This window comes from Calliphora vicina, chromosome 4, assembly GCF_958450345.1.
Source record: "Calliphora vicina chromosome 4, idCalVici1.1, whole genome shotgun sequence".
In the NCBI taxonomy this organism is placed as follows: Eukaryota; Metazoa; Arthropoda; class Insecta; order Diptera; family Calliphoridae; genus Calliphora; species Calliphora vicina.
Genome location: NC_088783.1, coordinates 37,010,995 through 37,029,599, shown reverse-complemented (window position 1 = coordinate 37,029,599; position 18,605 = coordinate 37,010,995). Strand labels below are relative to the sequence as shown.

General features: G+C 28.8%; 1 protein-coding gene across 1 annotated transcript; it reads left to right on the top strand.

Moving 5' to 3' along the window:
- Nucleotides 1-2,349: 2,349 nt before the first annotated feature.
- On the top strand, nucleotides 2,350-16,990 carry LOC135957354 (cytochrome P450 4g15). The gene is made up of 5 exons (XM_065508084.1): nucleotides 2,350-2,559; nucleotides 6,682-6,879; nucleotides 7,608-7,790; nucleotides 15,436-16,377; nucleotides 16,455-16,990. The coding sequence occupies exons 1-5, from the start codon at nucleotides 2,358-2,360 to the stop codon at nucleotides 16,688-16,690; spliced, it is 1,761 nt and encodes a 586-aa protein (XP_065364156.1). The 5' UTR covers nucleotides 2,350-2,357; the 3' UTR covers nucleotides 16,691-16,990.
- Nucleotides 16,991-18,605: the final 1,615 nt, after the last annotated feature.

The window sequence follows — 18,605 nt, the reverse complement described above, 5'->3', positions numbered from 1 at the left end:
TTTTGGTCCCACCAATTACAGATCATTACCACAGCTCCTTGGATCGATTCGGCTGGTTGGCCGGCCTCATATAAGATTTCTTACGCTTCGGGTTATAGTATTGGATCCATTTTTCATCGCAAAACCGTCTTTCAATGTGTCTTCAATTCGTTTGGTACCCAATGTACCTGATTTTGAATGAGTAGCTTGAGTAGCTGCCAATTATTTTGAGTTTCACAACAATCTTCATGGAATAATGCAAACAATTCTTGCTCTTCTTTGCCTTCCGTGTCAAAATCACCACTTCTGAACTGCACAAACCATCTCTCGCACGTTGAAACCGATGAAACACATTCACCATAAGCTGTGGTGAGCAATCCAGCGACGCTTTTTTTAAATTAAAGAAGTAAAGCAAGACTTCCCGCATTTGACGCTTTGTTGGTACAAAATTTTAAATTTTCGAAGCAAAAAAAAAAACTTGGTTTTTTAATGTTCAATAACTAAGTGAGAATAAATTACAAAAAAAGATTTGGCTAAAAACAAATAAGAGAGCTATATTCGGCTGTTCCGAATCTTATATACCCTTCACCAAATTATACTTCCAAATACAAATTTTATATATTTTTAGGTAATCAAAATTTATTTTTTTAAATTTTTTTTTCGAATTGTTATTTTAAAATTTTTTTTTTTAAATTTTAAAAAAAAATTTTTGTTTTTTAATTTTTTTTTTTGGTGAAAAAAAAATTCGGGTTAAAAAACATTTTTTCCGATTTTGTCCCATTGTAGTTCCAACTTACTATGGTCTTATATACGTCGTTACAAAGGTCTTTGGAATATCTATCATTAGATATCCATATTCTCTATATTAATGACTTAGTAATCCAGATTTCTGGTTTTTTCCTCATATCTCAGCCATTTGTGGACCGATTTTGACGATTTTAAATAGGAAACTTCTCTGACTGAATTATTGAAGATATCTGGGTCTTCAAAAATTGATTTTAACAGAAAGACGGACATGGCTTAATCGACTCCGCAATCTATAAGGATAAAGAATATATTTACTTTATAGGGTCGGAAAATTAAATTGTGGAAATTACAAACGGAATGACAAACTTATATATACCCTTCTCATGAAGGTTAAGGGTATAAAAACGGACTAAGGTGGGTAAAAATAATAATTTTCAAATGCGAATATCTCGTAAACTATAAGAGGAAATACATATGTATATAGCTATAACAATGTTATAGATGTAGATATCTTCTAATAGATTCCCTATAAAAATAAAATATGTCTTTCAAATCGTCAACATTTTAATTTTTCTATATACATACCACATTTCGGGGCCTTGAGACGCCCCTTGGTGTTTAAAGTCCAAATTCAAAACATAAACTCAACTATATCCATGGGAAACCGAACTATCCATTTAGAAGTTAAAGATTTATTTTAATCCCCCCACTGTGCACTGGTTTAATGTATTGTGATACATACTTGAGTTGAAATGCGAATTGTTTGAGAACTCGTGAACATTTGCACTAAAGGTATTCACAATTAACTTAACATGTATGTTACAAAACTAAGAATGTACCTTTAATTTCATATTTTTATACAAATTCTAAATCTCATCGCGTCTAATACGTTTTATGTCAGACAATTATCAATTGTGTTTAATAAAATAGAGCAACACAATTAAAACATTTAGTTTTCAAACTAATTACCCAACTAGATTAACTCAACTTAGGAACACGTACATAGATGTAGGGTACTAAAATCACAATTAATGCATTTGCATTATGCCGCTTACAAACGACCAAACATTTGTACGTACGTATCCACAAGTATGAACTCATAATCCACTACAATACAATAAAATAAAAGCCACACAAGAAAAAAGAAAACAAAAAAAAGCCTACGATTGAAACCCGATTGTTGACTGAGTACTGAGTGAGGTAGATATGATGTTTGTATTTTTGCACAAAATAAATACCAGGGACTACACTGAATAAACTAACTAACTTGACGCATTGACTAAGAGGCAGGCCAAACTATGTGGCAGACTAGACGACCGACTAATGTTAAGCAAACACAGGCTATAAAAGTAAGCTGCATTTGGTTGCACGTTCACAGTTTAATTGTGAACGCGCTATTTCAACTTAACGGTGAAATTCGGGAAAATACTTAAATAAATAGTAACGGCTACAAAACTATTTAATACAAAACAAAAAAGACAAATTAAAAAAAAAACGGTGTAAAAATATTCAACTAAAAAAAACTATTTTTATTATATTTTTGCGTTATAATAAATAAATAGAAAAAATTATCAATTTTGCAAAAATTTCAGTAAATTAACTCAAGTGTAATAGAGAAAAAAAACGCAAACATGGCATTAGAAATGCTTAAAGATCCCAATCTTATATCGCCCGGCAGTGTTTTCTATTTTTTATTATTACCAACTATTTTATTGTGGTTTCTGTACTGGCGCTTATCTCGGCGACATTTATACGAATTGGCCGATAGACTACCAGGACCCAAAGGATTACCAATAGTGGGTCATTTGTTCGATGTGTTGGGACCAGCTTCGTGTATGTGAATACCGAATATAATAAGTAAAATAAATAAGAGTGGAAAATAAAAAAAGACATATTAAAACGATGAAATAAATTTTGTTCAACGACTATAAATATTAATATTAAAAATGAAAATTTTAAGAACAAAAAACCATGTGTAATAATTGATTTGCAAAAAATTTTATTAAAAAGCACTGAAAACTATAATAATTCATAAAAAAACCAACAATTTTAAAGAAAGATTTATCCATGTTCCTTTCCTAATGAATTAATAAATAATGAAGAATTTTAAAACTAGTGAAAATTTATTTATAATATTTTAAAATTGAAACAATTTTTTTTATAAAATGGCTAAACAAAAATGATTGAAAAATATGATATTCTGAAAAAGCCTAAATATGAATTTTTTCATGAATGATCTTTTAAAGTTTTAATCAATAAATAATTTGAAAATAATGATCTCTCTTCGATAAAATATTTAAATTATTTAAAAAAGCATACATCTTGAAGAAGCACAAAAACACAATTTTAAGAATGATCGAATTCATCAAAGTTCTATTTAAGATATTCAGAAAAGCTTCCTAGCTAAAATAAATGTTCGAAGTTCACAAACATACCAATTTAAATGTCAAAACTTTCCTGAGTTACAAAATTCCTTTAAAAAAAATTCTCCAACTCCATTACAAGATATAATTCCACAAAACGGATCAATAAAAATGTGATCAAAAAACCTTTTTTAATTGCAGAATAATATATATTGTATAGAAGACAATTGTTCTCCATTTAAAATAAAAATATTTAAAAGTTTTTTTGGAAAAAAATCATCTTATAAATTAAATAAAATAAAAATTTAAAACATGTATTTTATATGGTGATTTTTTCTTAATTTTTGAGATTTAAAGGAATTTTTGTATTATCTTCATTAAAAAAAATGAAAATTACACAACCACGGAAAACAAAAATTTTTTTAACTTTAAAAAAAATAAAAATTTATTTGTGAAAAAAATTTTATAACAAAACTATTTTTTATGGTGAAAAAAAATTCGGGAAAAAAATAATTTTCCCGATTTTGACCATTTGGTCTTTGAAATATCTATTATTGGATATCCATATTGTCTATATTAATAACTTAATAATTCAAATATAGATCAAAAACATCGAGGTTGTCCTGGTTTTTTCCTTATATCTCAGCCATTTATGGGCCGGAAGAATTCCCGATATATTGATTTATGGCTACGGAAAGTTGACCCAAATTTAGCCGCAACAGAAACAAAAACAAGAAAATGTATATTTAAAAAAGGAAAATTTCGACTTAAAACAAATAGATATTTTAAATTGAACTTGCCATAATAGTGGTTTAAATTTATTTATATACATTAGAGTTCGTTTGTGACCAGGTCACTTCATTTGTTTTTCGGGTATCATTATATTTCTGAAGGTTTTTGCGTAAATAAAAATAATGGCGTTCTTTTTTTTTGGAAAATTTTCACTCCTTGTGGTGGTTCAACGCACCTAAAGACACGGATTTTGAGCACATTCTTCTGTAGAGCAAATATGCTCGATGAAAAGCTATTTTAAGCTTATCAAAACGTTACCAATATTTCCTTTCTATCACAACCCGTTAAAAAGTTATGTGGCTTTAAAAATGTTTTGTTATTATTATTTTCTTGTTAAATAAATAACTTTGAAGCCTCATAACTTTTTAATGGTTAGCGATAGAAAGGATATATTGGTACCGTTTTCCTAAGCATAAAATGCCTTTTCATAGTGCATTTTTAAAAAAACTAAAATTCAGTTTTTTATTTTTTTATGAGATTTGCGCCCTCTGTTGTGGGATTTTGGAACTATTTTTATGGATTCAAAAATCATCAATTCTATTTATTTTTGATGCAGAATCGACTGCGCGTCTTTAGGTGCGTTGAACCACCACAAGGAGTGAAAATTTGCCAAAAAAAAAAGGACGCCATTATTTTTATTTACGCAAAAACCTTCAGAAAAGTTATGATACCCGCAAATCAAATTTTTGAAATTAACTCTAATATACATATTCGGATTAGAAAAAGTTCTCTTTCGAAACGAATTAGGCATTTTTCTAAATTTAACTTTGCCGGACCTCTTAAAATAGTATCAAAAAATTCCCGTAAATTAGGAATCCTAATCAATAATAGGAGTCAATCCTTTTAAATTAAAAATCTGGAAAAATCAGAATCAATTTTAATTTATGTCTATAGAGTAAAAAATAGTTACAAAACTAAATAGTCACGTGACCGGTTTCTTGTTTTAACATTTTAAGTTTTCACGTTTTTTTTAAATTTATTGGGTGTATGACTTAAAAATGCGGGATTTACAATAGATGACGTATCTTTTCAAAGCGTTAATTTATATGTTTATTGTTCGAAAATGCCGAATTTTGTACCAACGATTCGTCATATGCGGGAAGTTTTGCTTTACGTGTGAATCACACCGATTGCTCGCCGAAGTTTATGGTGAATGTGTTAAATAGGTTTCAATGTGCGAGAGATGTTTTCTGCAGTTTAGAAGTGGTGATTTTGACACGGAAGACAAAAATCGCCCAGGCCAACCCAAAAAAGTTTGAAAACCATGAATTGGAGGCATTACTCCATGAATATTGTTATAAAACTCAAGAGCTTACGAAATCATTGGGAGCTACTCAAGCAGCAAAATCTAAGCATTTGCTAGCAGCAGTATTCATACAAAAGAAAAGAAATTGGGTACCATACGAATTGAAGCCGAGAGACCTTGAATGACGATTTTGCATGTCTGAAATGCTGCTTGAACGCTATAAAAGAAAATCATTTTTGCATCGATTTATTACTTGCGATCGATTATGATAACCCGAAGCGTAAATGATCGTATGTGAAGCCCGGCCAACCAGCCGAATTGACACCAAAGCCAAATATCCATGATAATGGATGCTCTGTGTTTGGTGTTAAGTGGTTGGGATGTTTTGCCTCACCCGCTTTATAGTCCAGACAACTATTTTTTTTCGATCGATGCAGAATGCTCCTTCTGGAATACGCATCACTTTGGAACGGAGTATCCGAAATTGGCTTGATTTGTTGATTTGTTCTTGGTCTCAAAAGATGAGCAGGTATTTTGGCTCGGAATCCATATATTGCCACAAAGATTAGAAAATGTCATAGCTAACAATGGCTAATACTTTAAATAAATTCATATTGCACAAATGTTTCAAAATAAAAATTCCTCATTTTTAAGTCATACACCCTATATTTTATTCATATTTTATTTATGTCATAGGTGAATTTATTAAATAAGCATTTTGGAATCTACATCACCGATTATGACATTTAAAGACAACACTTATAAAAAACAAGTAAGAGAGCTATATTCGGCTGTGCCGAATCTTACATACCCTTCATCAAAATACAAATTTTAAATATTTTTATGTAAACAAAATTTATTTTTTTTCCAAAGTTGTTTTTTTTCATTTTTTGTAAAAAAAAATTTTTCAAATTATTTTAAAATTTTTTTTTATATTACAAATTTTTTTTTATTTTTTTTTTTTGGTGAAAAAAATTAGTTTTAAAATTTTTTTCCGTTTTCTACCCATTGTAGGTCCAACTTACTATGGTTTTATATACGTCGTTGCAAAGTTCTTTGAAATATCTATCATTAGATATCCAAATTGTCTATACCCAGATATAGGTCAAAAATCGAGGTTGTCCTGATTTTTTCATCAAATCTCAGCCATTTGTGGACCGATTTTTCTGATTTTAAACTTCTCGAAAGCATGTCTGACAGAATTATTGAAGATTTGGATCCCGAAGATATCTATCGCTATATATAAAGATCCAGAATATATATACTTTATAGGGTCGGAAAACTATATTGTGAAAATTACAAACGGAATGACAAACTTGTATATAGTACCCTTCTCATTAAGGTGAAGGTTGTTAATCATAATCTTAATATGTAGTACCAATATATATATGGATTACAAAGATGTGTCATCAGATATTATATACGGGATGATTTGTATTTTAATATTGTATTAATATACCCGATTTTAAATCTATGTGGGCGTGGATATGATGAATACTTATTAATCATTATCTTAAATGTACATATATTAATTTTTGTTTTACTAAATTTCAGCTGTTTTTAAAACTGTTATACGTAAAAGCGCTGAGTTTCCACACGTGGCCAAAATGTGGATTGGACCGAAATTGGTGATATTTATATATGACCCTCGAGATGTTGAAATATTACTAAGCAGTCAAGTATATATAGACAAAGCATCCGAGTATAAATTTTTCAAACCATGGCTAGGAGATGGTCTACTAATTAGTACGGGTATGTAATTTATTAATAATAATAAAAAAATAAAACAGAAATCACAAATTAACAAATATGAAAAAACCATGTTTCCAAAATTATAAAAAAAATGTATAAAAAGAATATTTTGCACAAATGTTTGAAATCAAATGAGTCACTTGGAAACACAGACGTATTGTGTCCATTTTCTATGAATAATTAATAAAACATTTACTTAATGTGACATTTAAATAAGAAACATAAATTTGTATGTGTTAAAAAATAATATTACATTTAAATCATAAACAGAAAAAATAAAATAATGCGTAACATAAATATGTGTCAGTGTAGGTGGGTAGAATGGGGGGGAATGAACATGTTAAAACCATGTTACCAGATGTTAATGACTCGTTGATCACTAGGAAGTAGGCAATGCACACACATATTATTGCTACTCACAGTTTTGAAGTGTCAAGTATTTATATATGAACACAAAAAATATAAAATAAAGAAATGTGTTAACAATTAATTTTACTTAAACAGGAATTATAAATCAATTTAGACATATTTTTCCTTAAAAGTTTATATTACGTGTAAAACTACTTAATTTGAATATTAATGACTACTCACTACTAATTTAATAGAATGATTTAATAATTTAATTTGTGCTTACTTTATAGCTTGTCTAGTTATTTAAATAACAATACAAATTCTAAGCGTAATATATGTAATAATACACATTTTTCATTGTTAACCATATTTTCCAGGTCACAAATGGCGTTCACATCGTAAATTGATTGCACCCACATTCCATTTAAACGTTTTGAAGAGTTTCATTGATCTTTTCAATGAAAATTCACGCAATGTTGTGCGTAAACTGCAGTCAGAGGATGGCAAAAGTTTCGATTGTCACGATTATATGAGTGAGGCAACGGTTGAAATTTTATTGGGTAAGTTATGAAAGTAATTGTTATCTACGTATTTACTACGTAGTAAACTTCTATTATTATTGTTAATTATTGAAAAGAAATACAAATGTTTTACAATGATCGTTAGAAATGTATGTTAATTATTTCCTCTGTTAACTTGTGTGTCAATTGAAGTCTCAATTATTTAAATTGTTGACAATATAATAACATTAATTTTTTTGCCACACCAATTGCAATATTTTGAAAATTCCACACAATTTTTATTGTTGCATTTGTTGCATAATTAATCAACGAACAATTAGTGCTTCATTAACAGTAACAATAAAAATATATGTTAATGACATTGTCCGTTATTTTTTAGATCTAGTATTTCTACAATTTTGATAAAATGCCAAATGTTATAATAGTTTTTGTTGCCAAACAATAGCAAATACATCCTTAAAAAAAACTATTATCGATAGACAATTTACAACAGTATAGTACAGAAAGAAATATTGTCAATAAAAAAAATTGCAAGTTTATATCATTATCATGCAATTTGCAATCAGTTCAACCATGTTCAACAATAAAAACTGCAATGGGTATGTAATTAAATACTGTATACCCCTTTCTTTGCAGAAATACACATCATTTCAGTGTTACACAAACTTTTATAAAATTGCATATATAAATTACATAACTATAAAAAGTATGTTTGATTTTCTTTGACTCTATGAAGAATTGGCTTAGGTTTGGTAAGGGCAGTTGTCAGAGAGTCTAATTATAATTATTTGTATATTATAAAACTCTTAATACATTCCTATTCAATGTCAAATAATTCATCTCAGCAGCTCCAAAAACATTGTAGTCGCTGGACATATCGCTCTCAATTAGACATCGCAGACATCAACACTGAAATATATCTCCTAGTCATCGAAAGTCTTGAATGCTATAGAATTAGGGTTGTTAATTATTCGAGTTTTATTTTAATCGAATAAACGTTCATCATTTATTTATAATCGGAGTTATCGATTATTTTTTAAAATTTGCTCGATAATTCGGTGTGAATAATGAGTGCTCACAGATTGAGCATATTTTTCTTAAAATCACAGTATTTACAAAGTTATTAACGAGTTAAGAAATTTGGATATTTGAGTTTTTTATACTTAAAATTATACATTGAGCTTATTTTCCTTTAAATCGCAGTTATTAAGGATTATGAGTGATCACGGATTGAGATTTGAGATTTTTTATACTAAAAATTTATTTTTGGTATAAAATATGATTGATCGCATATTGAGCTTATTTTCCTTAAAATCGCAGTATTTATAAAGTTATTAACGATTTAAGAAATTTGAGTTTTGTATACTAAAAATCGATTTTTGGTATAAAATATGAGTGATCACAGATATAGCTTGTTTTCTTTAAAATCGCAGTATTTACAAAGTTGTTAGCGATTTAAGATATTTGGGTTTTTTATACTATAAATAGATTTTTGGTATGAAATATCAGTGATCACAGATTCAGCTTGTTTTCCTTAAAATCGCGTTAATTACAAAGTTATTAAAGATTTAAGATGTTTAAGTTTGTTTATACTAAAAATAGATTTTTGGTATAAAATATGAGTGATCACAGATTGAGCTTATTTTCTTTAGAATCGCAGTATTTACAAAGTTAATAACGATGTAAAATATTAGAGTTTTTTTTATACAAAAAATCGATTTTTGGCATGAAATATGAGTGACCACAGATTGAGCTTGTTTTCTTTAAAATCGCAGTATTTATAAAGTTTTTAACGATTTAAGATATTTGAGTTTTTATACCCTTCGCCATGAGTGGCAAGGTATATATATTCTGGATCGTTATAGATAGAGAAGTCGATATATCTATGTCCGTCTGTATGTTGAAATCAACTTTCGGAAGTCCCCAAATAACTTACATACATCAATATATCGAGAATTCTTCCAGCTCGGATGCTATTTCGACAAAATCGGCCCCTAAATGGCTGAGATATTAGGAAAAAACCGGGAAAATCTCGATGACTAAGTCATTAATATAGACAATATGGATATCTAATGATAGATATTTTAAAGTCCATTGCAACGATGTATATAAGGCTATAGTAAGTTGGATAAACAATGGGTCAAAATCGGGAAAAATATTTTTTAACCCGAATTTTTTTTTTCATCAAAAAATTGTCATAAATTATTTTTTGAAAAAAATTTTTTTTTAAAAATTTAAAAAAGAAATTGGAAAAAACTTTTTTTAAAAAAATTAAAAAACAATTTGGAAAAAAAAAATTTAAAAACAATTTAAAAAACATTTATTTTGTTTAAATAAAAATATTTAAAAAAAAATGTTTTTAATTAAAATTTGGTGAAGGGTATATAAGATTCGGCACAGCCGAATACAGCTCTCTTACTTGTTTATACTAAAAATCGATTTTTAGCATGAAATATGAGTGATCACAGATTCAGATTATTTTCTTTATAATCGCAGTATTTACAAAGTTGTTAGCGATTTAAGATATTTGAGTTTTTTATACTAAAAATTTTTGGTATGAAATATCAGTGATCACAAAAAATCGGTTTTGAGTTTTTTTATACTAAAAATAGATTTTTGGTATAAAATATGAGTGATCACAGATTGAGCTTGTTTTCTTTAGAATCACAGTATTTACAAAGTTATTAACGATTTAATATACATAGTTGAATTTTTTAAAATCGATGTATTTCCATAAATAAATTCAAATTTTAGCTCTTAATTGTTCGAATTTTTTATGAGTTATAGTGTATTAAAAATATTAAAAATCCAAAAAACTTGTTTAAAAAAAATACTACAACCATAGAGAATAGACATAGAGCGGAAACTCTCCTGTCAAACACCTAACTCAGCTGTCAAAAACCTAAGTGGTGAGAATGTATTAGTACAAAAAACTATGTGAAAACAAAAACAACTCTCGTATGTGTGATTATTTTGAGTAATTTTTTGGTTTGAGTTTTTATCTAGTTTCCGTTCTATGTTTCTCTATGACTACAACTATTTTAGAAGACTTTTTATATTTAGAAAAATGTCACATGCGATCTGGAATGCTTGAAAACTTACTCAATGCTTTGTGAATTACATATACGTCCTACAAGTATACTGAGTGAAAGATCATTTTCAATGTTTAGCTTTATAAAAACAAAGGAAACAAATCGATATACTCCAAAGCATTTAAACTGTGTTTTATTGCTATGAGATTGTTTTAACATTCATAAGGTCTTCAAATATTTGTCGTTAACGATCTTCGGGTCAAATTTAACCCGAATAGAAAATATATATTTTTTCTATTTTTTTAAACCTAACGTAGTTGTGACTTTTGAAATTAAATAAAAGTCGTAAAATATTAACCAATCACTTTAGAAAAAACTCAATTTTAATTTCAAAATGTGTCAAATTTGACCCGAATATCTTATGTAGGATAAGAAAACAATAGCTTTGGTACAAGGGGAATCCCAGTTTTCATACAAATATAATGTTCAGCAAGTATGATGAAGAGAGACGGATATATGTTAGTGCTACCAAAGCTCTGAAAACATTTAACTTAATTGTGCGTAACAAAAATTTAAGATTTTAGCTCCGAAATTAGCCTAGAAATAGGCGTTTTAATATTTTGCCAAAAAACTGGTTAACCGGTTATTATTAAAAAACCGAAACCGGTTTATACTAAATTGCAATTTTTCGAAGAAACCGAAAACCGGTTTCTAAAAAATGTCAAAGAATCGATCACCCTAGTATCTACATTAGTTTACATGATATGAAGTTACCGAATTTACCCCTAAACCTATTATTTTACAAAAATCTCTTAGTGGATCTACATAGGGAGAGGAGAAAACATAGTCAAAATTTCATGTGTCTAGCTTTTGGCGTTTATACTGGGCGATGTTTTTTTATATATGTATAGTTCGGTAGATTAAAATATTAAGAAATCCTGCAATATAAGTGCTGTTAGTAACATCACTGTCTAACTACAATTGCATAACTCTGAAATATTTTATTTGCTTTACGAAATTTCAACTAAATATTAATTTCTTTCATTTTTCGCTATTTTCTATTAGTTTTTGGTTTCTTTGTATTTTTTTTTCTACTTTTTTTTTGCCGTAACTCATTGGAGCTTGACTATTTTACTTGACTTTTTCCATGGAGAGGATCTACGTCATGATAACAAGTTTGTATTTGTTTTTTCTTTAGGTTGAATTCATTCGCACGTTACTGACACATGTTCATGGTTTGCAATCAGGTTTCTTGGTTAGATGGTTAAATGTTTGTTTGGCTCCTCTATGTAGGCCAAAGAAATGAAAAGTTTCCAATTTGTTTGGGTTGTTTTGTTGGACATTAAAGTTAAATAAAGAAATTGTATGTGTATATATAAAAAAACACTGTATTATGCAATGTAAATGGATATTATTTGTTTTCTTTTTGCAAGTTTTTTATATTTATATTGCTAGCAATACTTTTATAGCAGACTATTTACCTAAAGGAAGTTAAAAATATGGTGAGGTCAATGTAACCAATGAAGAAGTAGTCCATGCTGTGGCTAAAGTATTATTTGGGTAAATTAAACAAATACGAATATTAATGAAGCATTAAATAATTTGTCTAAAGCAACAACTGCAACCAATATTCGAGGTTAATATAAAATGGGGTTATAATAAGTGCAGTTTTTACTAAATATAATACGAGTATTGTGGAAATGGAAAGAAATTGCGTATAAAAAATTTGTTAACCTAAATACTGTAAGAGCTTTGTAAAAAAACGATGATGTTTTTCTTTAAATCTACATATTTTCCTATAATGAAAAAAATATATCTAATTCATTAGAAATAAAAGGTTGTTTGCTTAATTTAACATTAATTACAATATTTATATTTCAAAGGATTCAAAAATCCAGTATTTACATCTTTTGTTTACAAATTTTTTTTAAAAATTTTCCTATTTTGAGTAACATCTTGTAAACATGCAGGCATATGATAATTTATATATATTTTTTCCTATTTTCTTTTACTGCTAGTCTTACCACTTTTATAAAATTCAATTTATTACACGAACATTAGCCGGCCTGGTCTGCATCTTGAAAAACCCCAAAACAAAAAATAAAAAAAAAACTTCCACTCAAATGCAAAACAAAACACACTCTTTCCATTTATTACGTGTCACTGTGATGCAAGATTAAGTTGAAGAAACTTATCAATTGTGTATTAAGGAAAACACTAACGTAGAAATACAACGTATTGCCAATCATTAGTCAAGAAATCACATGAATGGTTTCCTAAAAATAAGTTTCAAATGCATTGTAAAGTGTATAAACTTTCAATTTTAATTGTTCGCAATTTTACAGAAACCATTTACACATGACTAAATGGACAGAGCAGATGGACTGTAACCATCCGGGTTAGAGGATCATTGTACAGTATGAAAAGTGAATTATGGATTTTATGTATTAAATACACAATTTTTTTAATGTCTAATGATACTGTTCACAATTTGAAAATTTGTAAATTGATTTCAACCGAATGATCATGTTCCTTTGAATAGTCTGAACGTTTTGGCCGATTTGAAAGATATTGACAGTTTTAATGTGATCTAGTTGTTTTTGTTTAATATCTTTTACATTCTACATGTTACAATCCATTAAAAATTTGACTATTTTCTTAGCAAAGACCCCTCAAACTGAAAGGCAATCTGAAAGTCAAAGGTTTGTAAAATTATTCGGTATTAAATATATCCTCAAATCTTTTTTTTAACATTTAAACAATTAAAAGTTTGTTGAATTAAATACGCAAACTTTTTTACTTTTCACAATTACAAAATTTTTAACTTTCTTTAAACCGAATAAAAAAATCCTTTGAATAGACAAACGTGTATGACCGATTTGAATGAGATTGACAGCTTTAATATAATGTAAACAAGCTGGAAAAGTATTTTTTTTTTCATTTTCATATCTCTTCTATAAATTACGATCCAAAAAATCTTTGTTAAACATTTAAATAATCGAATATGAGACCAATATTTTTATTCAAATCATTTTTATTTCAAATTTAAATCTAAGAAATCGAGAAATTAATTTCGTATTCAAATACTGTGGAGGACTTTCGGAAAATAGTGGAAATAAATCTGTAATTTCTCGAGGTGCCGCAATTTAGGACCTTGTGACCGCGCCCCGATATTCTTTAAGGTCCAAATTTAAAACATAAACTCTACTCTACATATTTTATAACAATTCTCAACACATTGGTGTAGGATCAACACTAAAATTGCCTTTAGTAGAATATTAAGTTAAATTTTTAAAGAAAATATACATAAACCAGAAAATATACTTAAATGTGGTGCAATATATGTATGTACTGTTATGTTATCTAGGTAGAAATACTTCCTATTTCAAATTTCACACATAAATAGCTAAGTAACCTTAAAATCTTGTTGGACTTTTCAATCTAAACTAGATCTAAACTAGATCTAAACTAACGCAACTCTAGTTTACATAAATCCGAGAAGAACTTCCGCTAACTCATCACCCAGCAGTCGCAGGGTCAATTACGCTGGATTCTAAGGAGACGGGTATGACACCCAAAATACGAAACCCGATAAACTGAAGAATTTCTACTTGGGTACGAGTCACCTCCGATCAGATAAAGAGGAATGATAGGGGCGAATTAAGAAACATTTTATTGGCCGGTATGCCCCTTACCGCCTTAAAAATATCGATGTCTTTATCCTGCCCCAACTGACTCTGCAACGGCAGATTGTCACCAGCATGAATCAGTAAAATTCCACCACAATATTAAATTCCATAGTAACTCAGAACTCAGAAATCTTAAATCAACAAATACCTACTGAAAAATCAGTCCTTGTAGCGCTTGAACTGTGAAAAGCTTTCGACAATGACAGCTGCACGGTTGCCAAAGCGCTAAAACCAGCAATGGTCATCTTCGGTCGGTCGTGAAACATTCAAAAATGTATTACAAATTTTTGTTTATATAAATAATGACACACTCAAACAATTTAGTTGTCGCATGAGAAACTTTCCGCTCGCGTACTTCTTTGATTTTACGACCGCGTCGTTTTTCTAATTTAACGCCGCTGTACTATTTTCTCTGGGAACATTTGAAAGACCGGGCTTATGTAAACAAACCACAAACAACTGATGCTCTTTAAGATAAAATTTTACATCTGCCGATTTTACTTTACAATGGAATCAATAAAATTTAATTTTCCAAAAAAAATGTATTTTCAAGCCAATTTACTTCCTAACTTCAAAATTTTACCAACCTGTGTATGACAGCTTTTAACAAAACTCAAATCTACGGTCGCAAGAAGTCTTTCAACTCGTATAGAGAGAAAACAGGGGGATATATTATATATAAATGGAGTTTCTGAATGTCTCTGTAAAAAATTAAAAAATTTTTCGGTTTCTGCCCACTCTGGAATGTTTAAATTCAACATTTGTAATTAACACACAATTTTTTGAAATTTTGAACCAACACTTTTTAAATTTTATTTAGTTTTTGGCAACATTTTTCTTGGTATTCTTCGCAAATAATAAGAATCCCATAATTCCACCTTTATTTCAGTTACACTAAAATACAAATAAATGTTTTTTACATTAATAATTTAAAAAATCTTTTTCACCATTTTCTCCTTCCAGAAACTGCTATGGGTGTTTCCAGAAAAACCCAAGACAAGTCAGGCTATGAATATGCATTGGCTGTAATGAAAATGTGTGACATTCTACACATGAGACATCGTAGTCTTTTCTTGAGAAATGAATTCCTGTTCACACTTACCAAATACTATCACGATCAAGGCAAACTTTTAAATATTATACATGGTCTAACAAAAAAAGTCATCAAGAATAAGAAAGAAGCTTTTACTAAGGGCACAAGAGGCTCTCTCGCCCAATACGAATGGACTAAAGATGGTGAATTGATAACGGAAAGTCTCAAATCGAATGGTGTTAATGGTAAAAATGAAAAGGTTACATCTGTTGAGGGTTTATCGTTTGGCCAAGCAGAGGGTTTAAAAGATGACTTGGATGTTGATGACAATGATGTGGGAGAGAAAAAGAGGTTGGCATTTTTGGATTTGTTGTTGGAAAGCGCTCAAAATGGTGCCGCTATAACGGATACTGAAATTAAAGAACAAGTTGACACCATAATGTTTGAAGGTCATGATACAACAGCGGCTGGCTCCTCATTCTTCTTATCGCTCATGGGAATACATCAGCATATACAGGATAGAGTTATAGCTGAATTGGATGAAATATTCCAGGGTTCCGATAGATCGTGTACCTTTCAAGATACTTTAGAAATGAAATACCTAGAGAGATGTTTAATGGAGACATTAAGAATGTATCCACCAGTACCGCTTATAGCCCGAGAATTGCAAGAGGATTTGAAATTGGTATCGAATAATTATGTTATACCCAAAGGAGCTACCATTACAGTGGCCACCATAAAATTACATCGCAATCCTTTGGTATATGAAAATCCCAATGTTTTTAATCCTGATAACTTTTTACCCGAACGTCAGGCTAATCGTCATTACTATGCCTTTGTACCATTTTCAGCAGGACCCAGAAGTTGTGTGGGTAAGTTTTCAGACAAAATGATTAAGAAAATACACAACAAAAACATGTAAATATACAAAAAACATTTTATGTTTTAGGTCGCAAATATGCCATGTTAAAATTGAAAATACTTTTATCAACAATTCTACGCAACTATCGTGTCTATTCGGATATGACTGAAGAGGATTTCAAACTACAGGCCGATATTATTTTAAAACGTGAAGAAGGTTTCCGTATTCGTTTGCAACCTCGACGACCAGCAGCTCCTAATTCATTTACAGCAACTAACACCACCAATTTGTCTAATCCAACTTATACTAGTTCCACTGTTTAATAATTTTAATATAAATATGTATTGTTTTTCGTCTCTATTTCACAAACAATTTAATGATTTTATTACAATATATTTTATGTATTCTTCTACTTAATTTTGTAATATTTTATTGAATGTACGATCGATATTTCAATACTATTTTCATAGTTGTATGTGTATGCATTTATTTAAGAATTGATTTTTTTGGGTAAAAATTATAGAAATTTCATTGTTGTATTTTAAGTTTCATAAATATTGTATGTATCTATATTAGTTTGTAAAAAAATTAATAAAAAACTCATAACAGGAAATGGAATTTAATTCATAATATAGTGTTTTTTAGCAAAGATTTGAACCAAAAATATTAAAAATTTATAATTTCTCTATTGGATCGATTTAGTGTAACACTCAGTTATCGATAATACTTGTGATAACAAAATTAATAACTAACAAGTAAGAGAGCTATGTATTTAAAAAAATAATTGTTTTTAAATATTTTTAGGAAACAAAATTTTAATTTTTTTTCGAAATTTGTTTATAAAAAAGTTTTTTTAAATTTTTTCTTTTCGAAATTGTTTTTAATTTTTTTTTTTAAAAAGTTTTTTCCAATTTTTTTTTAATTTTTAAAAAATTTTTTTGGAAAAATAATTTATGACAAACAAAAAATTTTGATGAAAAAAAAAATCGGGTTAAAAAAAATTTTCCCGATTTTGACCCATTGTAGGTCCAACTTACTATGGCTTTATATACATACATCTTTGCAATGGATTTTAAAATATCTATCATTAGATATCCATATTGTCTATATTAATGACTTAGTAATCCAGATATAGATAAAAAATAGGCCCAAAATTTAGGTTTTCCCGGTTTTTTCTTTATATCTCAGCCATTTGTGGGCCGATTTTGTCGAGCAACCGAGCCGGAAGAATTCCCGACACATTGATGTATGAATCATGTATGTGAGTTATTTAGGGGCTACGGAAAGTTGATTTCAACATACAGACGGACATGGCTATATCGACTTCGCTTTCTATAACGATCCAGAATATATATGTATTTGGTTAAAGGTCATGTTTTTGAAAACTGATACATATTAGGAAAGTGTATATACATATTACGTTTATTAAATATTTTATATTTTTATGGATGTAAAACAATGTATTAAACTTACCTTTAAAACTGCTTTTTTGATATTTTCATATGTATTTTTAATTCTTGTTAATCAAATTAAATTTATGCGATTTTTTATTTTAAACTGCATTAATAATTTTCTTATTTGTATTTGCACATTTAGCAGCATTTATTTCAAACATTTACATTTACTTTTTGCTATCGATTAATATTGGCTCATAATTTCCGGGAAATTTAAAGAAACACATTTACCAACATTTATTTTAAACATTTCCATCTCGCATTTCCTATCGATTAAATATTGCACTTGTTTATCAACATTGGTCACACTATTACCAATTTATCGACTATTTACATGATAATGCTGTGCACACTAAACACATTTACCGGCATTTATTTTAAACATTTCCATCTCGCATTTCCTATCGATTAAATATTGCACTTATTTACCAAAATTTTTCTCACTATTACCAATTTATCTACTTTTTACATGATAATGCTGTGCATACTAAAAACACATATCTAGCGATGCAATAATAAATAATGCAATGACACACAAACTTTGCCACAGAGTCCCGTTATCAACTTCTGACTAAATTTTACGACATTTATACGTTAAGTATTAACATTCTTTCATTTTATTCTGATTACACAATTCTTACACTTTATTTTGAATGTATTTTCATATCACTACACTTATTTTTTACCACTTTTTTTAAGAAAGATATGTAACAAGCTGCAACCCGCGTTTTAACAATTTGACAAGCGACATTAAACTAAGTATTAGAGATGGTAATTCTAATAA